General features: G+C 57.8%; 2 protein-coding genes across 2 annotated transcripts; one reads left to right on the top strand and one right to left on the bottom strand.

Moving 5' to 3' along the window:
* The first annotated feature begins 36 nt into the window (after window positions 1-36).
* POLR2F (RNA polymerase II, I and III subunit F) lies at window positions 37-9447 on the top strand. Its single transcript, XM_086712307.1, has 5 exons — window positions 37-188; window positions 1796-1865; window positions 4538-4668; window positions 8706-8777; window positions 9269-9447. The coding sequence occupies exons 1-5, from the start codon at window positions 169-171 to the stop codon at window positions 9357-9359; spliced, it is 384 nt and encodes a 127-aa protein (XP_086568433.1). The 5' UTR covers window positions 37-168; the 3' UTR covers window positions 9360-9447.
* Window positions 9448-12943: 3496 nt separating this feature from the next.
* SOX10 (SRY-box transcription factor 10) lies at window positions 12944-23368 on the bottom strand. Its single transcript, XM_086712304.1, has 4 exons — window positions 23157-23368; window positions 22130-22656; window positions 17226-17494; window positions 12944-14886 (listed from the first exon to the last, which is right to left on the bottom strand). Exons 2-4 carry the CDS (start codon window positions 22576-22578, stop codon window positions 14183-14185), a joined length of 1422 nt encoding a protein of 473 aa, XP_086568430.1. The 5' UTR covers window positions 22579-22656; window positions 23157-23368; the 3' UTR covers window positions 12944-14182.
* Between the last annotated feature and the right edge of the window lie 1261 nt (window positions 23369-24629).

Below are 24629 nucleotides of genomic sequence, written 5' to 3'. Positions count from 1 at the left end.
CGGCGCGTGCGCACAGTTACGGCTTCGGCCTGCCTACCGGAAGTACTTGCCTCTGGGTCACGGCGCAGGCGCAGAGCACGCGTGGCGCCGCTTGAGGCGGAGGCACGCTGTTTTCGGGTCTCCGCGCGGGTCCCTGGCGCGGAGTGGGGTCGCCGCGGCGCCGGCGTCATGTCAGATAACGAGGACAAGTGAGTGCGGGAGCTTGGGAAGGGGCGGGTGAAGCGGGAGCCTGGGTCGAAGGAGGCCGAGGAGCCAGGCTCGAGGGGCAGTGTCTTGAGGGGACTGCGGGTGCTGAGTGGGCCCGCGGAGCTGCGGGGGAGAAGGGCGGGGGGCCGGGAGGAAAGATCCATCCAGAGGCCCGGCTCGAGGAGCAGTGAAAAAGGTCTTTCAGCCGACTTCCAGCGAGCCGGGCTCCGTGTCTTGTAATGAGAGTATTGAGGTGAACTAGGCATAGTCTCTCGTCCCCGGGGGCGCCCTTTCTAGAAGAGGGGACAGGCCCATAAACAGATAATGCAGGGTCGTGTGAGAGTACGTGGTAGACGTACGTAGTAGAGAAGGAGTCCAGGGGAGAGTCTGGCGAGACTCGGGGGGTGGTAAAGGTCTGGAAGGGTTGCAGGAATCTCGGTGAGAAGGTCGTGGCTTGGACTGGGGTGGCACTAGGAGAGGTGGTGACGGCAGGTGGTGTTGAATTCTGGATCGATGTTGAAGGTAGAGCCCAAAGATTTCCTGATACGTGGGGTCGGAGGAGATGCGTCTTATCAAGATGAAAATAGTGGAGTCATCAGCAGTGTGTATATGAAATAGAGTATACTGTATTTTAGTCAAAACTAAGAATCAGGTGAAAACCTCAGGGGAGTGTCGGTAGAGAAGAAGAGATGGCTGGGGACTGTTAGGGCATTCCAGCATTGAGTGCCTGTGGGGAAGAGAGGGGGAAACCAGCATAGGAGACTGAGATGGGACAGCCAGTGAGGTGGGAGAACCCCAAGAGAGAGGTGTCCTTGTAGTTAAGTGAGGGCAGAGTATTGAGCTGGGGAGTGTGTGTGTGTGTGGGGGTGGTCTGGTGTGCCAACTGAGAGATTCAGCTAAAGGAGAACAAGACTTGTCCATTGGATTTAGCAACGTGGCAGCCATTAATGAACTTGAGAAGGCTGGTTTTGCTAGAACTGTGGAGGTAAAAGCCTTGCTGGCGTGAGATTATGACACAACTGGAGACAGAAGAGGGACAGCTTTCATGAATTTGGCTCCCAAGAGGAGCATGGACATAGGGCTCGGTGGGGGGTACAAGCGAAATAAGTTTTGTTTATTTTTTAAGATGGGAAAATAACTACATGTTTATATGTTGATGGGAATGATCCAGTAGAGAAACAGTGATGATGAGTGAGTCCTAGCGAAATTTGGGGGCTGATGGGGGTAAGGATGGAAGTAAAATGGAAAAGAAGTTTGATTCACTCATTAAGTAGTTATTTATTGAGTCAGTTCTACATACTGAGTGAGATACGGGTATTCTGCTGTCTTTAAAAAATTTTTTTTAACATTTATTTATTTTTGAGAGACAGAGTCTGAGCGGGGGAGGGGGAGAGAGAGAGACAGACAGACAGACAAACAAGATCTGAAGCAGGCTTCAGGCTCTGAGCTGTCATCACAGAGCCTGATGCAGGGCTTGACCTCACAAGCCGTGAGATCATGACCTGAGTCGAAGTCGGATGCTTAACCAACTGAGTCACCCAGGCGCCCCTCTGCTGTCTTTGATTCTAGTAAGTGATGCTCCAACTAACTGCCTCTTCTTCTTGTACAGTTTTGATGGTGACGACTTTGATGATGTGGAGGAGGATGAAGGGCTAGGTGACTTGGAGAATGCCGAGGAGGTCAGTATTTAGCTGTGGACTCCCCTTTTCTGCAGTCCAAGCTGCCAAATAACCCGGCCGGTGATAATCGCCTGAATGAATCTGCCTCTTGCGGGTCACATCCCCTGCCACAAGCACCCCCAGTTAGAGTGAGCAGTGTTCCAGTCTTGGGTGGAGGAAAAGTCCTACAGGGTGGACCATAGCCTGTGGCTTTGGGGGCAGTTGGTTTACTGATGTGTGAAATATCACCTTCATTCATTCAGCAAGCGTGTGTTGATTGTTATGTGTTAGGTGCCCTATGGGCAGGGTTTACTTAAGGAGCCCTGGGGAGAGTGGTCTGGGATAAAGCTGGAGAGGTAAGGGCCCACATCAGGCAGGATTTTATAGCCTAAAGGCACTTAGAAGCCACCACGTGTTGTGGTTTTTAAAAATATTTTTAAATTTATTTTTTTAAAGTAATCCCTACACCCAGTGTGGGGCTGTGGGGCTCAAACCCACAACCTTGAGATCAAGAGTTGTGCTCTCTACGGACTGAGCCAGCCAGGCGCTCCCACCGACAAGTGTTGAGCCGGGGAGTGGCACTATCCCGTGTACACTTTAGAAAGGGCATTCTGGCGTCAGAGTGACGAGGGAGTTGGGGAGGAGCGGGAGTTAAAGACAGAGACCTTGAGGGTCTCTCCATCTAGGCGAGAGACCCGTGGCTTGGACTTGGGTGCTGGTAACATAAGTGATAAGAAAATGGACAAAAGAGGTATTTTTGGTGGATTGGAGATGGAACTAAGAAAGTGGGAGGTGACAGGGGTGACCCCCAGGTTTCTGACTTGTGTCACCAGGTGGATGGGTTACGAATTTCATGAATGACATTGGGCTTTCTGTGCCGTGACTGATGGAGGAAGTGCTTTATGGCTCCTGGAAAGGGAGTGATCCCTCAATTATTTTAGGCTTGGAAGCTGAAGCCCCCATTTTTGGATTTTCTCTTTCTTCTGCACGGCACTCTCGGGTGCCTGTTTGCTGAGTCAGAAACGTCCTCCCCTGTCCTGGTCCCCTACCATCCCTATTTGGTTGATTTTGCCTCCTACACATGGTCCAGCCCTGTTTCTGTTTCTCCATTCTCAGTGCTTCAGCCTGGCTGAGGTCTTTATTCCGCTTCACTCACTTTGCTGCGGAAATGTGTTACTGCATTTCCCGCCGCCAGTCTCCCACCACTCTGCTGGATTGGCCATTCTGCTGCCACAGTTTCTCTTACCTGCCTACCTGATTGCTTACTACTCGTCTTCCTCTATGGTCTGCTTCTGCCCTTACCCTCTACAGGATATGCTCAACAGAGCATCTGTAGGGATACCTTTACATTTTTTTTTTTTTTAAGTGTATTTATCTACTTGGGGAGGGGGGCGGGGGAGAGAATCCCAAGCAGGCTCCATGCTGTCAGTGCAGAGCTCACACAAAGCTCGATCCCCTGAACCGTGAGATCATGACCTGAGCTGAAATCGAGAGTCAGATGCTTAACTGACTGAGTCACCCGGGCGCCCCTCTTTAGTTTTTATACCACGTATGTTACTTGTTAATTTTGTTATCTCTTGTAATACAAGCTCTATAGGGGAAAGAATTTTCATCTGTCTTACTCTTCTATTTCAGGCACTTAGAACACTGACACGTAGTAAGCACTCAATAAATATTTGTTGATTTAATTCTTTTTTTGTTGTTTATTTTAGTAATCTCTACACCCAACACGAGGCTCGAGCTCATAACCTCGAGATCAAGACTCACATGCTGTATCCACTGAACTAGCCAGGCGCCCCTAATTCGTTATTTATTATAGAATTTATTCTCCTGCCTAAAACCCTTTGCACACCTTTTGCTCTAATCATACTTCACAACTCATACATTGTCTCCCACCGCTGTGCTTTTGTGCCTGCAACTCAGCCTACCTGGACTGCCCTTCTGTTTCTCGTTGGCTTGGCAGCTCCTACTCCTTCTAGAGTTGCTTGTTTCGTCTCTCGACAGCCTTCCTAACCCCCAGCATGAGTTTGATGTCCCCCCCCACCTTCTCGTGAACTTCATTGTCCACTTGCCAACCTTTGTAGCACCTGCTGCTTTGTTTACTCTTGTCTCCTCTCCTGACTGTGAATTCTTTGACAGCAGAAATGCTTCACTTGCTGTCTTATCATCCATTATGATGTTTGGCACATGACAGATCCTTCATAAGTAATTGTTGAATACACGTGAGCGCCTGTGTATCCTTGCCTTCACTTTGACTTTTTAGCCACTTGACCTGCTGATTCAGTTACCCTGTCTGAAAGATGGGGTGCTTATTCCTTGCCCCCTGCTTAAAGAGACTTGTCTGTGCTGAAGGACTTCTTGGCATATGGCTAATGTTCTGGAGCCACCCCATCTCCAGGCCATCTGCTTCCCTCTTCCGGATGAGGCAGTTGGCTCTGGAATCCCAGTCGTGGTTCTTCTTTTTTACTAGGTCTGAGACTTTGACCAAGTTAGCTAACGCTCTGAGCCAGGCACTATAATGCCCACCACGTAAGGTTATCGTGAGAATTAAAGGAGGTTTCACTGCGGGTGTGCATGCTGGCACGTGATAAGCAGTAATGGTAGGGGGGATTGTAATCATTGTCATTATCGTCCTGCCCCTCGACCCAGAAAATACACCTGAGACTTTCCCTCTTTTCTGTCTTGGCGTCCAGGAGGGCCAGGAGAACGTCGAGATCCTCCCCTCTGGAGAGCGACCACAGGCCAACCAGAAGCGAATCACCACACCGTATATGACCAAGTATGAGCGAGCCCGTGTGCTGGGCACCCGAGCCCTCCAGATCGCGTGAGTATATGCCCTTTCGTGATCTTGTCTGTCGGTCAGGCCACAGTAAGCTTCCGAGCTATTGATGTGGCCCACCCGGCACCTGAAAACACTCTCCCTGGTCTCACATGCTAAGCAACGGTGGTGCTGTCTCTGTGTGCCGGGCACTGTTCTAGACTCCTGCCCTCAGGGAGTTGGTGATCCAGTAGGAGAAATAGGACGTGAACATCTGAGGAGCCAAGTAACAGTCCAATAGAAACATAAGGAAAGTGCAGAACTTGGGTGCCTATTAGGTTAGTGAAGCAAAACAAAGAAAAAAAAGTGTGAGTTCAGGGAGCTATAGACCATCGTGGGCTGGTGGATCAGGGCTGCTGTGGCAGCACCTGTCTGGCTTAAGGTGGTTCTTGACCTGACATGGACGGTGGCCAGCCCAGAGGAGTGGGGAGGCCCTCCATGTAGAGGCCAGGCTAGAGGAGCGAAAGCACAGAGCAGCCTTGCCTTTCTCCTAAGTTTGAACCCAGGAGAAGAATGAGAAGGTTCAGGAACTAGCCAGTGGACAGGTGATTCTGTCATCTGAACGTGAAAATGTCCGATGGCTGCACATTCACCCTGTCGGCCATAGGCACTGTGGGCATCTGGAGCCTGTGTCTGCAGGGGCCAGCCAGCCTGCCTGCCAAGGCTGTGGGCGAACAGACCTGAAAGCACCCTCTCTGTAGGCAGGTGGCTTTGAGAGAGCAGGGACTGTCGACGCTGGGCCACGGACGCTTTTCCTCCCACACTCCCTCTTGGGAGTGACTCTTCTTTCCTACGGAGCAGTGAGTCCGGAAACAGAGGGAGGACACACGTGCTCTGCGTACTCTAACAGAATGTCCTCCCCAGGGAGAGACAAGGCTGAGGAAATGAACCCCCAACCCAACGTCTTACAAGCTGGTATGGGAGATGGGTGTCTGGTCGGATGGGCGCATCAGGTAGGGAATCGTGGAGAATTGGCCAGAAACGCTGGGGTCAGCTCTGTGGAGTGCTGATGCTAAAGGAGATTCTAATCTGTGTGTTCCCTCATTTGTTTTCAAATAGCACTGGGCTTTATCCCCGTTACTCCTGTGGGGTAAAGATGACCACCATGTGCGCTTCCAACAGGGTTTTATGGGTGGGTAACCCTGTTCCTCGGCTTCTCTAAAGCAGTAGACCTCTCCCTGGCCTGCTTGTACTCTTGGCTGGTCTGGGCGGAATTAGGGCTGCACTGAGCATGACAGTTGGGATAGTCGCTGGGTCAGGATCCTGTGGGTCTGCACCATCAGTTATGGCAGCCGCCTGCCGCATGTGGCCGTTTATGTTAAGTAAGATTAAGTGAAATGAAAAGTTCAGGTTTTCAGTCTCATTAGCCACATTTCAGGTGCTCAGTAGCCACGTGTGGCTAGGACTCCATAACAGAGAGCGCAGATAGAGGACGTTTCCATCATTGCAGAACATGCCAGTGGGCAGGGCTTGTCGAGGCTAAAAATGATCCAGCAGAAAGAAGAACTTCTCAATTATCTTTCAAACAAAGAGAATGATCGTATGCAAGCTTAAAGTCTTTCAGTGCCGACTGAGGTAGTGTGCTTGCACCCGCTGGGGATGCAAAGATGATTCCAGATGGCCACAGTCCCCCCACCCCTCACCCCCCCCCCCCCCCCCGCCCCTCAGCCCAGTCCTCCCGGTGTTTGCTGCTTTGGGGGAGATGGCTCACAAATAACCAGAACCCAAGGCAGATGGGAGCAGTGCTTTCCAGAAGGCACGAGAAGGAGAAGGGGGTAGTTGTAGGGGTGACTGGGAGAGCCTCATGAAAGGATTAGAATTCAAGAGGGATGGGGAAAGGCAGGTGGTTTTGAGGGTGACCCAGGTGCCAGAGACAGTGCGAGGAAAGACAGGCAAGCGTGGATTGTGGTGGGGGAATGGCAAGTAGCTAGGGGCACAAGGGGCTGGAAAAGATGGCACCGGTGCCTCGAATGACAGGTTCAGGGGATCGGCATGCGTTTGGTGGACAGGGTGGGGCACTTGAAAGTTTGGAGGCGGACGTTCAGGATGCTACCAAGACCCGTGTCCCGCTTTGCTTCGGGAGAGAAGCTTGGTTCAACTTAGTTGGGTCTGTTGTGCCCCTTCCAGTTAAGGGTTAGGATGCCGTCTGGTGGTTCCAAGCGTGCCGTGAGTCCTCAGACAGCCAAGGGCTGGATCTCGTCCCCTAGTACCAGGCGTGCGATGCTGCAGCTTGTTGGTGCTGAACAAATAGTTCTTGGATTTTTTGGATGAAGTCTCACTCTGGTTTTTTAGCACCACCCGGTGGCTGATGTTTGACACAGCCACTTCCTAAGGATCGTTGCCAAGTTTGTGGGGTCACTGGTGCAGACATAATACCTGAGGGCACACTCATGATTCGCACATTGTGTGCACAAGGCTGGATGAATGAACTTGGATTATTCCTATCTTGAAAGAAATAAGGTGTAGGCAGATTAGGAAAAACAGTTTGCTACGTTTTTTAAAGCTTTAAATGTAGGGAAGGACTTACATACTTGAGAGGGGATATAGGGAAAGTTAAACATTTGGTCCCTGCCCCTGCGAAATTTTCAGGGCTTTTGGAAGTAACAGAAATCAAAATAGTAATAAGATTAGTCAATTACATTGTGTAAACTGGTGGCTCTCAGACCGGCTGATGATCAGAGTCGCCTGGTAAGCTTTGCAAATGGAGGTTCTCAGGCTCCTTCACCAGAATTGCTAGTCAGGGGGTCTGGAGCAGGAGCTGCGAGCCTGCGTTTTTACCATGCTCTCCTAGTAATTCTGGTGATTGTTAGGTTGGGGATCCGTTAGTATAAACTTGTGCTGAAATCATGAATGGTGGCTTCCTGGAGGAGGTAGGCCTAGAGTTGGCATTCCTCCTGTTCATTTTTAGAGCCTCTTCTGAAGAGCAGTTGTTGTTAGGGCATGTGGCCTGGGTCACAAGGTGCTCTGGTCTAATGCAGAAAACTTCAAATAAGCAGCTACAGTACAGTGAGATCGAGAAGCTTGTGTCAAATGAGTCAGGGCGCTGAGCGTTTTCAGGGCGGACGATTTCCAGAGTGGAGACATGTGAGCCCCTCCCAGGCTTGTAGGGAGAGGAAGAGCTTACAAGAGGATGCAGAAGGGAAACAGCAGGGTGTGTACAGGGAGCCTTGGGGGCGTGGTGAGGCGGGAACGTGGGATAAGTACAGGCAAGTAGCATGAGAAGGTGCACCTAGAAGGACAAGCAGGAGCCAGACTGGGTTCTGGCCGATGGCCGTGGGGCGCCATGGAGGGTCGTAGGCAGGTGCGTGCCTGATCGCAGGCCCCGTATGGAGGCTGGAAGAGTAGGACGGCGAGGGGTGTTGCCAAGGTAGAGAAGGAAAATGAGCTGGCTGGGCCCTGAGGCAGGCCTGAGGAGTTGGGTTAGAGCGAGCCTTTGCCTGGCCATTCCTTTGTGCTGGAATACTCTGCCGTGGTTGCCGGGCCCAGGAGTCTGTGGTCGGCTCTGCCTTTCTTAAGCGTATGGATCTTTAACTTATTAGTGGGAGGCATTACAGCACAGTGGGTAGGAACATGCGGGATTCAAATGGCTGTGTGATCTTGGCAGATTACTGATCTCTCTGTGCCTCAGTTTCCTCATCAGTAAAATGGAAATCATAGCAGTACTTACCTCAGAATGGGGTCATCCCCATAAAGAGCTGAGAACAGCATGTGGTTCTTAGTGAGCCTTTACTTGTTAGTAACGTTTTAGTGTCGTAGGTGAGGCAGGACTGTCTCCCATTTTCAAACGAGGATACTGAGATTTGGAGAGAAATTCAGTGTGTCTTTGGAGGCAGAATTTAAATCCAGTCTCCTGGTTCCCACTTGCTTCTCCTCACTATGGCAGTGCCCCTGAACACGTTCCCACCCTCCCATGCCTGCCTGTCTCCCTGGAAGGTGACCTTTCTAGGTGAGGACTGGGATGCTGATCTGATCCTGTCTGTGAAGTGAGCCCCCTGATTTCCTGCTGGGCCCTTCTCCCCCAACGCCTGTCCCTGTACCTACAGGATGTGTGCCCCTGTGATGGTGGAGCTGGAGGGGGAGACAGATCCCTTGCTCATCGCCATGAAAGAGCTCAAGTAAGTCACCCAGATCGTGGTTCACTGCTCCTGAGCCCTGCGAGGTATCCCCCAGGTTCTCTGCTGCACACCTCTGCCCCACACCCCTGCCCGGGAGGTGAGATTCTTGTTCCTCTTGGTCCTTAGCTTGTTCTGGAGTCAGCCCGCCAGGCAGGGGGGTGGGAGGGGGCAGGCAAAGGGGGAGGGCTTTGACGAGGCAGGGTCCTCTCCTGTCTGTCAGAATCTCCCTCTTCCTGCTGCGCTTGGCTTTACCAGTATCCCTCCACACTTCCCCTCCTCCCCTCTTCAGCCCTCGGATGGCAGAGCCTTTCCAGAGCCACCGTCCCTGGGACGCAGGAACTCTCTTTTTATTGTAATTTCTTTTCCACACCTAGTCCTAAGAGGATGCTGCTACGACTTCCCTCCCCTTGCATTCTGCACACAGTGTGTCCCTTCTGCTATAGAGCTCGGGTCACCAGCCCTCATATACTTGTGACTTCTCCCTGCCACAGGGCCCGAAAGATCCCCATCATCATTCGCCGCTACCTGCCAGACGGGAGCTATGAAGACTGGGGGGTAGACGAGCTCATCATCACCGACTGAGCTGGAATCATCTTCCTGGCTGTGCCTCATCCTAGTTTCTATTTTCACATTCTTTATACATGTAAATAATAAACCTTTCAACCTTTCATCCCCCTCTGCCTCCAGCTCTCTGTGATGCCCCCTCGCTCCTTCCCTGATAGCACCCTGCTGCCTGGCGGGTGCACCCATTCCTGTGGCCCCGTGACTGTCAGCTCAGGAAGCACCAGGGGCCTTACTCCTTGTGGATCCCCCGCATCCCTCCCTCCATCTCCCTGTTCACCAGTGCAAAGGCTGCTGCAGGGAGACACCTCAGCTGCCTTCCCAGCAGACAGACGGGTCTTTGTGCCCAGGGAACTGGTTGCCACGGAAACCCCCAATTTCCTTTCCAGTGGGGACTGGCTTCAGGGGCTTCTCCCTTCTCAGGAGTATCACAGAGCAGGTCTCATCAAGCCACCCATTGTTTCCTGAGGACCTGCCTCGAGCCTCTTATCGTGGGCTCGGATCCCCTTTCAGGAGCTAGTGCCCCAGCAGGAAGCTTGGGGATGCAGTGATCTCCCGCCCTCCCCAGGCAGAGCCCTGCTGGGCAAGGCAGCAGCTGGAGCGAGGACTGAACACCTGCCCACCCCTGTCCCAGCCCTGTCCCCACTCCCCAGGTCACCGCCCGTACACTGCCTCCCGTGGCCTTCTGGTCCGCCTCCGCCATCCTCTCTCCTTCCCCACCTCTGGAAGATGTCCTTTCCCTTCTGTGTAGGGCCCGTGCTCCTCCCAGACCTTGACTGGGATGATGGTGGGCGGGGAAGCAGGGCTCCTGGGTTCCAGGTATGACATTAAATCGGGACTGGAGCTCCCCTTCCTCTGCCCTAGGCTCTCCTGGGTCCTGTTCTCTTCACCCTGCTTACCCAGCTTGCAGTAAGACCAATCGCGTTGCTTCCCCTCTCCCTTGTGGGGACAGGAAGAGGGTGTATCTTGATACCAACAGAGATAGAGGGGACGGTTGGCTCCCTGAATATTCCAGCCTTGCCCTCCATTCTGCTGCCAGCTCCCCTCCCAGGAAGAAGAGGGGCAGGCTTGACTTCTGCAAGAGGCAGGGTCTCCTGGGTGGGTGCTCTGTGGACAGAGTGGGAGTAATGAGCGTCCCCGGGGGCGGGAGGGGTGCTTGCCACTCTGAAGAAGGGTTAATCCGGGGAGCAGTGGACTTCGCACCCCCTTCCTCCCTCCTCCAAGCCTGTGGAGTCCTTTAATCAAGTTGGGTGCTGAAATTCCAGCTCTGAAATGCCGCCTTTGTGCTGGCGTCCAGGCGGCCGCCCCAGAGCGCGGGGTCACTTTCTCGGCCCCGATCCTCTCAATGGTCTCTTTGTTCCTGCTGGGCCGCTCAGTATCAGATGTGATTAAAGGGAGATGGGGTTTGGGCGGGGGAAGAGAGAAGGGGATGGGAGAGGGAGTAGGGGGTTAACCCTTAGGGGATAGGGTGTAAGGGAGATGGCAAAAGGGGTGGTTTTCCTCCTGTCTCCCTTCCCCTCTTTCATGGAGTCCGTCCCTTGCTGCTCAGCTGGCCAGGCTGGGGCATAGCCTCTTCAGTCCTCGCCAGAAACATGTGGCCCCATCTCTATACACATGGGGCCACTGCCTTGCTGAGGCCCAAGCTCATCCAGAACCTTAGGTCTAAGGGGTGAGCACAAGCCAGGTCTTCCAACTTCTCCAGGGTCCATTTGTCCTCTCTGGGGCCACTTTCCCTCCTCCCGTATCCCCAATGACTTCCCAGTCCATCTCTGTCTCATGAGAGGCAGGGTCCTGGTGGTGGCGGTTTCATCTCGATGAGGCCCCTCCCCTCTGCCCTGCTGGCTCTTGTGTCCACAACCTCACTGACAGCAGGAGCAGTGAACGGACTGGAAATGGACCAACAACCTGCTTTTCAATAGAGGGGAAAGGGTGGGTTGTAAAAACTGCGAGCACCTCAGGTTAGTACTGATTGATCCCTGACAAAATTCTAGAACAGGTTGTTGCATGTTTGAAAACACATAGCTAATAAAGAGGAGATCCAGGAGCTGTCAGGGTTTCTAAGAATATCGCCAAATGAGCCACATTTCCCTTTCTCAAAGGTTACTGGTCTGGTAGGTTGGTGGGATAGAGCGAATCTTGATTTTAACAAGGCATCAGGCCAGTCTCTGCATACAGCCACAATGGAGAAGTTTGTACTTCTAAATAGATTCAAAATTGATCGGACAGTCTTCCCCTAAGAGTGCAGATAATAGAACCGATGATGGAGAATCTTCAGTAGTGTATACGGGCCTGTCCCTGTTCATTTCAACCTTTTTTTTTTTTTTTTTTTTTTTAATTAGTGACTTAGGGTATTCAAGTCTGCAGATCCATAAAGCTCGGAAGGAGCGCTAATAAGTTGGACCCAGAATTCCAAGACTTAATAGAGGTGGGGAAATGGTCAGATCCCACAAGATGAAATCTATTAAAAATCAGCATAAAGTCCTGCATTTACCCACAACATAACAAACGAAGACCCCAGAGAATAGCTTCTGTATAGTTTGGGCTGGAGCCCACAGATCGAAGAAACAGATGAGGGGGCTGGGGATGCTGGTCTGGAGCAGCAAGAGAAATATCACCAGATTACAAGCAGAAGTGTGGCCCGCAAGCCATGGGCAGGTGAAAGTGACAGTGGTTCAGAGCACAAGCTCCAGAGTCCCCTGGCTTCAGATTCTGGCACCAGCCCTTCTCAGCACCCACCTCTCGAAGTTTCGCAGCTGCCCACGGGGAAAACAGAATGAGCGGGTCCACTCTCTCCTAGGCCTGAATGGCAGAAACCACTTGGCCGAGCACTTGGCCAGGGAGCGCTCAGCGCATGGTAGCTGTTGCTGTTGCTACGCGCGGGGTCTAAGGAAGACTTCCAACCGCCAGAGCCATCCATCGGTGGAGCGTGGCGGTAAAGAGGTTTCCCTGGTCCCTGAGAACTGTCTGGAATGGCACCGAGGGGAGAGCTCTTGGGAAATGAGCCCTGGAGGATTAGGTCGCGTGTCTGCCATCCCGGGTTTATACCCAGACACAGGCAGCTGCCACGAAGACTTGGCTTGATCTTGGAGTGGAACAAGGTGTGTGTGTGTGTGTGTGTGTGTGTGTGTGTGTGTGTGTGTGTGTGTTAGGGGAGAGGGGGCACAGAGAGGGGCGCAGTGAACGAAGGCCCATCGACACATCCTAAAGGACAGGCCTGCTGGCTGCAGGCAGCCAGACGTCAGGTTTGACCCCTGCCCCTCTTTCAAATTCCCACCCCCTCTGCCAGGCAAGTAAGAGGGGCTCCTTGGAAGGTGCTCTTGCTGAGTTCCAGCTGGACGGCAAATGAGCCACCTGCAGCGTGGGCACAGCTGGGCTGGGGGAGAGCTCCCGGCTGAGGCCTCAACCCCGAACTCAACGCTGAGCCCACGGGGATGCCGGCCGTCCCCATACCCTGCCTGGCCTCCGCCTTCTCAGGGGAGAGAGGAGTCCTTTGGGTGATCTGTCCTTTGAATTCCACCCCTAGGCCACTTCCAGAGAGCATTTGAGGGAGCCCAGTTGAGGGATAAGAAACCAAGAGACAGGCCAGGTCAGGCCCACCAAGCAGGTAACCGGAACCTTTAATTTTATTATGTGGAAGGCTTAATGCAGAGTTAATAGGGGCTGGAGTACCTAGGACGGGGGCGAGGGGAGAGGGAGCTACTGAGATAAATAAAAGGGGGCAGTCATGAGTTACATGTGGACTGTGGGGGCTGCAGAACAGGAAGATGGGGGCAGACAGAGCTACATACTTTATTCAGATACCACTGGGAAGCATAGGGCAAAAGGCCAGGGCAGAATGTACATGTCGGGAGTTTAGTGTCCTCGGCCTGCTCCCAGCCACCTGGGCGCCGGACCCCACGTCTCCTCCCGGAGCTGAGGGTCGGGGCCTGAGCAGCTACAACACTCTGGGAAGCCTGAGGAGTTGGGGCTGACGGAGCAGGGACCGCAGAGCCTGGTGAGGGGCGAGGCGGCGGGGAGCCTGGGAGGAAGGCTCTGTGAATTGTCTCTGAACCCTTGCCTGGGGCCCTGCCTCCTCACCTGGGCTGTGCCTCCAGGTCTGGGAGGCTGTGGTGGAGGAGGAAGAGAAGGACCGGGGCCTCTTTCTCCGTTAGACGAAGAAGGGGGTTTGGTGGGCACAGAATTGCATCTCGAGGCCTCTGTATCAACTCCTGCCTGTGTCCGGAAGGGGAGGGGGCGCTGTGGGGATAAGGAGACCTCTCTCTGAGACCCCTCCCCTCCCAGGCTTTCAAAGCTGTCCTCCCCGGGCGGACGGGCGGACGTAGCCCACTGCAGGCATCATGCAGGTCTCTGGCTGGCTTTGATCTTAGGCACAGTGGCAAGGGCTATGTCAGACCCCTCATTCTCCACGAGAGCGTGAACATGGGCACAAGGTACGGCAAGGCCTCTGGTTCCTGCCCAGCCCCGGCTGCTTCCCCCACCCCCAGAGGAGGGTGAGAGTGGGTCTTTCTCAGGTCCTGGGATGAGGGTCATTCCGGGGGGGGGCGGGTGGGGGGGTGGGAAGGTGCGGCCCCTCATCGTTCAGTCTAGGGGCGACAATCAACCTCCTTCTCCTCTGCCCAGCCTAGGAGCCCGGGGCTTTGCCTGGGCTGGAGCCTGGATAGGACGGGGTGGGGTCATCAAAGGCAGTGAGCCAGACAGAAAGCCTTCTCTCCGCTGTCAGCCTCTGCACCCTCCTCCACGGCCCACCACCAGGTCTGAGATGGGCGAGGAACAGGGCACAAAGGCTGGGGGACGGGGCATGCTACCCAGAGGGGCCGGGCAGGGTGGTGATGACAGGGCCCCCTTTAAGGCCGGGACAGCGTCGTGTATACTGGCTGCTCCCAGTGCGTGGGGCTGTGGGACTGGGGCCCTGAGGGGCTGGGGTCAGAGATGGCCGTGTAGAGGGGCCGCTGCGAGGGCCCCATGTAAGAGAAGGCCGAATAGAGGCCAGAGGCCTGGCCTGAATGGCCGTAATAGGGTCCTGAGGGCTGATGGTCAGAGTAGTCAAACTGGGGGCGGGAGATGGAGGGGAAGGCAGAGCCGTAGTGGGGCAGGCTGAGGGAGGTGTAGGCGATCTGCGAGGTGGATGGCTGGTCGGTGTAGTGCGGGGGGCCCTGGGGCCCCGCGGTCTCCGTCTTCACCTGGGCTTTGGCATCCACACCGGGTGGCGAGACCGTGGGCAGAGCCACACCCGGTGGCTTGGAGATCCAGGCGGAATGTCCACTGGCCACAGCCAGGGCGCTGCCCAGCCCGTAGCCGGCTGCCGAGTAGCTGCCCACGTGGCCCGGGTGCCCGTTGGGTGGCAGGTACTGGTCCAACTCGGCCACATCAAAGGTCTCCATGTTGGACATTACCTCGTGACTGATCTCACCGATGTCCACGTTGCCGAAGTCGATGTGAGGCTTCCCGCCCTCCCCCATGGAGCGCCCATCCCGCTTGGGGTCTGCCTTGCCCGACTGCAGCTCTGTCTTTGGGGTGGTCGGAGGGGTAGGTGGACCATGGCTCTGGCCTGGGGGGGAAGGGAGACAGAAAGCAAGCGGGAAGCCGGGTCAGAGGCTTCTGGATCCCGACGGCTCACCTTCAGAAAAGCTGCCTCCAGGAGGCCGAGGACCGATCACTGCGTGACCTCGTGGGTTCTGCGTGTTTGGGCAGCCCGAGTTGGCATTTCACTTATTTAATGGTCTAGGGCTGGTCTCCAGTTGTCTCTGAAATTCCCCATTCTTAGGGGCGTGTCCTGCCTCCCGCCCAGAGCGGGGGCTCCCTCCGTCACCCATGTCCTGGAGAGGCTTGCTGCATTTTGAAAAGCCCTCTCTGTTGGGGAGTTCTTCCTCATATCGGCTGATGTCGGCTCCCCGCCCTGCTCCCCTGCCCCTTCGCTGTCGACCCCGACGGGTCTGGCCCTTGGTCTGCACTTGTCTGTTCTCTTCTGCGCATGCCTGGCTTCTGCCAGCTGCTCTCCTTGGTGCCGACCTCTCCTGCCCTCATCGCTCTCGACTGCTTCACCTTTGCTAGCTTGCCTGGGCCCCCTCCCCCACCCTCCACCCCCACCCCTGGCCCCCAAACAGCCATGTGTCCCCTCCGGCCCCATCCCTCCTGCCAAAGCCAGCCAAGTGCCCCTCACTCCAGGAAGCCTTCCCTCCGACTCTGCCCCACCAGCCATGCTCTGTCCCCCCACTCCTTGCTCAGCTGTGCTGCCCCCAGCCCTCCAGCAGCTTTTCCTTGCTGGATCAGGAGGACACTGAGATATCTAGCTGACTTGCTCCACCCCTCTTCCAATGTCTGTTTTCTCACTCACATTGTCATTCACCCGATGCTTAGGGCGGGGGGCCGGGGGGGGGGGCAGCGTGCCAGGCACAGGGCGTACAAACGTAAATCAAGTGGATCCTCTCTTCATAAGCTCAGAGTCTTGGGGGAGATCCAGAGACGCGCACAGTAGTGGAGGGCAGCATCAGAAGTTACAGGGTATGCAGAGGGCTCAGGAGACTAGAGGAAGGTGCCACCCCCACCCCCCACCTGCCTTGGGGACTTGGGGAAGGTCTCACTGAGGAGGGGTAGCTGAGCTGGGCCTTGGAGAAAAAAAAGCCCATGCCCACAGTTAGAGCCTGGGGTGGTGGTTCTGTACCTGGTCCGGGGTCTTCTGATGTGTGTGTGTGTGTGTGTGTGTGTGTGTGTGTGTGTCCCTGAGTCTCTGAAGTAAAGTATACGTGTGTGGGGGAGAGATGGCAGGACCGGGGATCCCCTCAGAGAGAGAACACGTCCACAGTCTACGAGGCCAGGGGCTCCTTGAGGGCATTTCTGTGTCTCTCCCCGCCTCTCCCACCACTTCAGACCAGAGGCAATGCCAAGTCGTGCCCTGGCCAAGCGCTCTGGATTTTGAGACACCGCCTGGGTTTGAATCCTGGCTCTGTCACTGTGCGATTCTGGGGAAATGCCTACCGTCTCTGACCTACTGCCTTATCAGTAAAACAGAGATGACGGCAAGCGGCTCAGACGCGGCCTCCTTCTGGGAGGCTCTGGCTTCACGCACCCTTGTGTCTTCTTCATGCATTTGTTTTCATCCCTGCCCCTCCCTCTGGACTGTGGGGACTCCCACCGCCAGGGACCGTGGTGGCTTCTCTTGTTGATGCCCCTGGTGTCTGCTCCCAGGCCGGGCACAAAGGGGGACGCCAGGTGTGTCTTCTGAAGGTAGAGCTGTGCTCACGCAGGCTTCTGAGCCCAGGCGGCGCGGCTGCCCTAATCACAGTTTGGAGTGACCGAGTTAATACTCAGTATGGCAATCAGCAGGGTGCCTGGTACACCCCGAGCAGGTGCTCAGTTAATGTCAGCCTTACTTGCGCTAATGGAGATGAAACAAGATGGCCCTATGTCTGTTCCTCTGTGGCACGATCTCAACATCCCATGCCGTGGCTCCCCCATCAGACTGAGAGGTGGGAAAGAGGCAAGGGTCTCTCCTCCATCTGATCTCCCATTTCTCAAAAGCATCCTGTCTCTGCTTTCCCTGCTGTAACTCACCCCTGCGCCTCCCCGGCCTCCTTAACTGGCCTCTTGGCTCAGCAGCAGCGCCCTCTTCCATCAGCCAGAGCCATCTTGCCCAGCCACTTCCTCTGGCGCCTCAGCTCCCACTGAGGTCCCTCTGGGCCCCTGCACCCCAGCTGGGGCAACGAACGGCACAGCGCCGCACACACACACACACACACACACACACACACACACACATCAGAAGACCCCTGAACGGCCCCAGCGTCCAGGGCGGTTGTGGGTCATCAGAGCCTCACGACGGCCAGCCTTCGCCCCTCCCCAGTGCCCAGGCTGTCCCCACCCAAAGCTCATCATCAGCCCAGCGCTCACCTGAGGGGTGTTCAGGGTTCCCGTCTGACATGGGGGAGCCCTCTCCGGGGTGCCGGTGGTCCAGGTGGGCGCTCTTGTAATGGGCCTGGATGGCGGCGGCCCCACCCTGCTCGGCCTCGCCGCCGGGACACTCTGACTCCCCCTGGGCCGCCTTCCCATTCTTCCGCCTCCGGGGCTGGTACTTGTAGTCCGGGTGGTCCTTTTTGTGCTGCATCCTGAGCCGCTCGGCTTCTTCAATGAAGGGGCGCTTGTCACTCTCGTTCAGCAGCCTGGGGCAGTACAGTTGGGGGAGACAGCAGAGGGGCCAGAGTGAGTATCTACCCTGGAAGAAATGAGGTCCCTGGATGGGGAGCCCAGCGGGCAGGGCCCGGTTCTTTGATTTACAATCTGGAAGATGTGAGGCCCAAGGAACCACAGGCTCAGAAGGCTGTGATCTCTGTCCCTAAACTCTGGAGCTTTGGTGAGAGCGGGATTAGGCTGCTGTTTCTGGCAGCCCCCGATGATGGAGTTAGCAGTAGGAATAGAGCATCTGAGGGACGCAGAGCTTCGCTCAGTTCAAGGAAAGGAAACAACTTTCTCGTCATCAAAGCTGTCCGCCGGTAGAACACTGGCTGCCTCCTTAGGGGGTGAGCTCCCCGGAGCTGGAGGTATGCGAGCCGAGAAGCAGCAGAGTGCGGGGGAAGAGCCCAGTCTCTGCTACTTGCTAGCGTGTGACCGTGGACAAATCACTTCTCTGAGCCTTAGTTTCTTCCTGTCACTTCTCTGAGTCTCAGTTTCTTCCTATCAAATGAGGATGATAAAGCCTACCTCCCTGGGTGTGGGATTGGCCAAGATAGCGTGCGTGAAGCACTCTGCACTGGGCCTGGGGGCGGGGAGGGTGGGCACCTTGAGGAACAGGTGCCGTGCCAGTGCTGGGGGTAGGCCCTCTCAACTCTGGAGTGCTCATTTTGTGAATTCCAGTGTGGTGCGGCTGGAGGGACACGACGTGAGCCCCCTTCCCTCTGTGGGGTCACTGCATCCTGGGGGGAGATCCTATCTCCTTGTCCAGGGGGTGACAGAGGGTAGAGGAAGCTAGACTTTCTCCCCAGACCCTGGGACAGAGGCAAACAGACCCTCTCCCCAGTCTGAGACCAAGCTTGGAGGAAAGCCTTGAAGGCAGCGCCCCCGCCCTCCCAGCTCCAGCCTCGGGGCCCGGGCTGGAGGACGGTGGAGGGGGTGATGTTTAAGGCTCCGATGCCCCAGGGTGAGGAGGGCAGGACAGGGTACCTTGCAGAGGGAGCGGAGGGGAAAGGACGGACTCCTGAGTCCTACACAGGAGGGACTTTGTGGGCGCGGCTCTGTCCCTTTGCCCAAAGGGCCTCTCCAGCTGCCCACCCCCTCCCCAGTGGGTGCTCTCTTCCCCCAGTCAGCAGAAGCCGAGCCCTCCTGCCCAGGATGGGAGGGGGTGGTCATACCAGGCACCTCCTAGCCGGTGGCAGCATTCCTGTGCGGCTTAGCTTCCCCGGCTGCCCCCCTCCCCCCAGGCTGCCGGCACCCAGCCTGGCGTAGCCCAGCTTTCGCCAAGGGTCCCTGCGACTGAGTGACGGGATGGAGATCCCAGGCCAGCGCCCCAGGGGTCAGAGAGTGGGCTGTAGCCCCAGGCCGGGGCCCCTGGGAGGCTGGGCCGGTGGAGTGGGTGGGGCGGGCCCGAAGGGGGTGTGCGTGTTGGGGGCGGGGAGACAGAGGTACTAGAGGGCGCAGAGCAGGCCCAAGACCCCAGCGCGGAGGCTCCGGAAAGGCTGGGGACCCTGAGCTTCCTGTCCCACCCAACTCTTCCTTGTGCCCTCTGTGTAGCTGGCAGCTGGGCGTGACTCAGCAAGAAAATGGCAGGGGGCACGGAGCGGGGGGCACAGGCCAGAGGAGAGGGAAGCTTCCAGTACCGCGCTCACTGTCGCCTCCCATGCCGGGTCCCAGCAGTACCCTCACCTTGACAGAATCCGCACTTTCGGTCCTCTCCACCCCCACGCGGTTGTCGGATGGCTCCAACCCCAACCTCACACTGACCTCAATTCTATTCACTCCCTCCTAACCCCAGGCCCATCATCCGGCCCCACCTTGCAAACCCTCTCAAATCTAATCTTGACCCCAACACCGGCCTCACTGGGCATTGCCCCCCTTCCAGGCCCCAGCGGTGCCCACAGCTCTAACTGCAAACCCGATCCTCATTTGCCACCCGGCCTCTGTCTTCTACGTGTTCAAAGTTTGGAATAGAGGATATGGAGGGTAGACTGGTTCTCCCCCACCCCGGGAAAACTGAAAACCCCGGCCAATGGGTGGGGGGCTCCCAAAGTGGGGCACTCACTGCTGCTCTCCTGTTAGGGAAGGGGCCTGTGGGCTTGGGGGTCAGGAGAGGCTCCAGCCTGTGACCCCCTTTCTAGTCTCCTGACTCTATTCTCTCCAGACAAATCAACCCATATACAACCGTCACCACGCGATTGGTATCTAACAAGCCTTTCCCAGGCGCGCACGGAAGGTTAGCTCGACTGTCGGAGCTCACGTCGCCACTTAGGAGCCAGGACCTGGACGCTGGTGTGTCTGACCCCAACCTACTTCCAGCACCCCACACATGCAGCAAGTCTGCATGTCTTGCCGTTTTCGGTTGTAGGGCCCCTGTTTCCCAGTTCTGTCTAACCATCCCCCTTCCTGATGGCCTGGGAGTCGTGATCCTGGGAGGGCTTTCAGGAGGAGCCCCTGGAGGGACTGGCCAGCCCAGCCCAGCCCATCTTTAGATGCCTCTCAGGACCCCCCAGCCAGGATCCTGGTAGCCCGCTGGGCGTGGGCATGGCCTTGGATCCTTGTCAGAGTCCAGCCACCGTCCTGCCCCCTGGGGCTGGGTCCTGGGCAAACAGTGCCTGCTTTCCTGATTGCCCAACTCTAGCATGGCCCTGGAGGCCAATCGATGATGGCCAGAAACCAGTCTTCCTGAGGGAGCCCGAGCCCAGGGCTCTGGTCTGGTGGAACGGGGACAGGGACAATGGAAGGTCCAGTCTTAAATCCTTCGCAAGGGGTGAGGGAGACGTGGGGGTCCATCCTTGCTTTGATGCTATCACTGGGCCGGTGCTGTGGGCTGTTCACAATCCCCAGGGCCTGCTCCGTCTGCCTGCCTGTCTCCCTCCTGGCTCTCTGGCTCTCATTTGCTCTTCTCCGTACCAAACTGGCCCCGGGCTGAGCCCTACCTGGGTGCGGATGGACCTTGGGCAGAGCTGGAGCCTCTGGGTCCACACAGCAGGCTGGCCACTAAGCCCAGGGCCTGCCTGCCCAGGATGAACAGAGCGCTGAGGGCGGAGACGGGGAGGTGAAGGACTACCAGGCCATCAGCAAACACGTGGCCAAGGACAGGGCCATGGGACTGGATGTGAATCCCTCTCGGTCTCTTGGGGGCCCTCTTCAACCTTTGGCCTTCTAGACCCTTCCATGATGCTGGGGCCAGCATGGGGACGGCAGCAGCAGGAGGGAGGCAGGCTCCCCTGAGAAGCCCAGACTTTCTGAAACTCGGGTGCGCCTCGCTCCTGCCCTCCCCATCTCTGCCTGTCCGCCTCACTCCTGACCACACCTTAGAGTGAAGGGGTAACCCGCCACTGTCACCAAGGACAGTGTGGGGGGAAGACCTCCAGATGAAGAATCAGGAGACCTGGGTTTGGCCCTGCTCTGCCACCAGCTGTGACGCGGCCTTTGCGATCCCTTTGCCTTTGGGGGCCTGTCTCTCGGGCAGCGTCCTGGGGAATCAGGTGGCCTCTGCGGGCTCGTACCTCCCGGAGCCCCTGTTCTTTTTCTGAGCTGCCCAGGATGCCTGAGGTCGGGGGTTGCTGCCCTGCTCAACATATCCCAAGGGGCCGGGCTGAGCCCCAGACCTGAGCTGAGGGGGGCCCCCGACTTCCTCCTTGGGGGGCATGTTCTTCCCCAGAGGTTTGGCCCCAGGGAACCTGGGACTCTGAGGGACCCTGGGTAGGAAGGGGCCAGGGTTTCCTCCTGGGTAGGGAGGGCTCTCAGCGCCAGCTCTGGGGCTGAAGGGGTAGGAGGTTACTCAATGCTGGGTGGGGCCCTGGAGAAGAAGATGGCGGCTGGACTGGGAGAGGGAGGGGGGAGGGAGAGAGGGAGGGAGAGGCAGGCCTGGCAGCTCTGGGACAAGGTGGGAGGGGAGACTTCTTTCCGTGTGTCCCCTTTCCTAGGGAATGAAGAGCCCCCCCCCCCCCTTCCTCCCCTCCCCAGCCTGAAGGAGGAGAGGATGAGGAAGGCACCGTGAAGGTAGCTGGGACGGGACGGGATCCTGCAGTGATAGATCCTTGGTGGTTCTTCGTCCCTCACTCTTTCAAGACTCCTGTCCGAATTCCTTGTTTTCTTGAGCTGCCCCCTCATGCTCCAGCTGGCTGCCTCAGTTTCCCTGCCTCTCCAGCCAGGCCTTCAGCTCTTTCCCCAAGCATTCCTCGGGCATCCCCCTGACCACTGGGACTGGCGGCCGTGGCACCGCTGAGTGTGCTGTGCCTGCGGGAAAGCCATGAGTGAAGGCCTTTGGTGTGGGCCGCTCGGGATCCTTCCCTCCCCCTGGCCTTCACTCCCCCAGGAAGAAGCTCAGACGCTTCGCCCGCCACCCGACAGAATTCCAGCCACGAGGGGGCGCCCTCTAGCCCGCTGCCCCAGGTGGGGAGCCGTGCCTAGGCCGCAAGAGTTCTAAGCCAGCGCCACCCCAAGGGGGTACTCGTGGGGGAAGGGCGGGCCCGAAGCCCACACCTGGTCTTCCAGGCCCATCAAAGCGGTGGCTCCCCCCCACCCCGGGAGCGGGGCCCGGGCAGTGCCCGTCCAGCCTGAATCCACCCGCAGCCAGGGGGCCCGCGGGAGCTCCCCGGAGGCGAGTCGAGGGCGCTCACCTCCACAGCTTGCCCAGCGTCTTGCTGAGCTCCGCGTTGTGCAGGTGCGGGTACTGGTCGGCCAGCTTCCTGCGCGCCGCCTGCGCCCACACCATGAAGGCGTTCATGGGCCGCTTGACGTGCGGTTTGCTCTTGCTGGCGCCGTTGACGCGCACGGGCATGGGCACCAGCGTCCAGTCGTAGCCGCTCAGCACCTGGCTGACCGCCTCGCGGATGCACACGGGGAACTTGTCATCGTCCGCCTCGCCGTCCTGCTGCTCCTTCTTGACCTTGCCCAGCTCGCCGGGCCCCGGGCTGGCTCGCAGGCCCGATCCGCCGCCGCCGCCGCCGCCGCCGCCGCCGCCGCCGTCGGGCCCCAGCGAGGGCGCGCTCCCTGGGGACAGGCAGCGGGGCTCCTCGGAGCCCACGGGGCTCAGCTCCACCTCGGACAGGTCCTGCTCCTCCGCCATGTCGCCCCCGGCCGCCGCCGCCTCGGCCGCCTCCCCGGGGCCCGCCGCCGGGGTCCTGGCGAAGAGTCCAACGCCCACCTGGACGGGAAGGAGGGAGCGATGGAGCGGCGGGACGCGCAGCCCCGACGGCGGCCCCGAGACGCGACGCGGGCACAGCCCCGAGGTGGCGCCTGCCCTGCTCCCCCTGCACCCGCTAGAGCCCCTGGGGCCCGCGCACATGCCAGCCCCGGGCTCGGCCTCCTAGCGCCCGCCCTCCTCGCCTTCCCACCACCTGGTCCCAACCGTCTCTTGGTGTGGGTGGGTTTGGGTTTTTTTAAACCTCCTTTTGGGTGGAGGTTTGTTGATGGAAAGGAAGAAAAACGGACTCTTTATTCTGCTCTAATCCTGGCTCCTGGAATTTCCCACCTTTTCTCTCACCTTTCCGGCTTCCCTTCTGCCTGCCCCCCGATGGAGTCTAGAGGAGCCGGGTGGGGGGCAGATACGGGTGTCAGTCACTCCCCACCCAGCCCGACCCCGCAGGGGCCCAGGCCCGGGCCCAGGAAGGCAGGAGCGGAGGAGCGGGCTGTGCACTCACTCACCTCCTCGGACCTCTCCTCCAGTCTGGGGCTCGTCCTTAGGAAGTGGAAAACCGTGTCCCAAGGTGTGCGGTCCAGCTCGGGGCTGGGGGGTGACGCTGGTGGGCTGGGAGGGAGGGGCTGGGGGGCCCTGAGCCTCAGGCCGCGGCCTCGTCAGGACGGAGCCTGAATCCTCACCACCAACCACCCTGGCCGGACAGCCTGAGACTGACTGAGCACTGAGCTGCTGCGGAGGGCTGGGAAGGAAGGAGGGGGAGAGGGGGAGGGGGAGGGGAGGGAGGGAAGGGCAGAAGGTGGAGCCTCCAGCGCCGTCCTTCATCCCCAACACTCAGGGCTCCTCCGCCAGGCCCCCCCACCCCAGCTCCAGGCGCTGCTGTCCCAGGCCCGTCTTGGGGCCTGGACTTAGGGAGATAGAGGAACGGGGGTGGTCAGGCCAGGAAAGCCAAGGGATGTAGGTGGGCAGGGTCAGAACCGGTTGCTTGCAGGACCCCTTACCCTCTGCCAACCGGGACCCCCAGCCTCCACCTCAGGCAGTGGGATGGGCAGGTGGCGAAGGATGGGGGCTGCGTGAGAACGCGGGTGAGCTTTCTGTCGACGTGTGAACTCGGCTGGCCTGTGTCGCTTCCTTTAAGACATCTTACGGAGAGTGCCTACGGTGGCCAGACGCGGCTTCTCAGCCTGCCTCACCTGCCTCCCGCCCCCGCCTAGGCTGCCCTCTGCCTCAGCTCATATGGCAAGAGAGAGAGCATGCAGGCCCATACCTGGTGAGGTAGGGCAGCTGGGCCCCCCACCCCGACCCCCTGCCCAGTGCAGAGGCCCCTGCTCCACCCCTGGGCCCTTCTCACCAGACACCCAGCACATGTAAGGGCTGGGCTGGCTCAGGTACAGAGGCAGGACTCAAGTTCCCAGGAGGCTGGCCAGGGGGCTGGGCTGGGGGTCCACTCCCAGTAGGTCTGAAAGGCGTCTGGGGCCCCACTTCCTGGGCCCCAACTCCCTCCACGCTGGAGTTCATGCTCTCTTGGTGTGTGTTTGGGGGGGGTGTCTCGGCCCCCGTTAGTCTCCCACCCCTCCACCCCATGCCCGAAGGGTGGGGAGGTGCCCTGCCTCCCTCTCCCGCCTCTCTGCCCACTTCTGTCCTCAGCCACCTCCCCAGTGGGGTGACCTTCTTCCTTTTACTTTCGGGCCCATCACCCAAGGCTCCTGTTCCTCTCCTCTTTCCTAGATCCCTCCCCCGAAGGCCACAGCCCCTCTCTCTTCTCAGAGGGTGGGTGTCGAGGGAGCGGCAGATAGAGCCCGGGCCATGCTGGCGGCCACGTGCAGTTCTGAGCTCAGTGGCTGGGCCAGGCCCGAGGCCCACCCCAAGGGAGTCTTGTCTGGAGTGGGGCTGCAAAGGGGGTCTAGGCAAGGCCTCATGCTTGGGAAAGGCCAAGGGGGTGGGGGGGGGGTGGGTAATGGGACACAATGAGGTAGTCACAC

The sequence above is a fragment of the Puma concolor genome, chromosome B4 (assembly GCF_028749965.1).
Source record: "Puma concolor isolate L17-30 chromosome B4, mPumCon1.1.hap2, whole genome shotgun sequence".
Lineage (NCBI taxonomy): Eukaryota > Metazoa > Chordata > Mammalia > Carnivora > Felidae > Puma > Puma concolor.
This window is presented reverse-complemented; position numbering and strand designations above follow the sequence as displayed.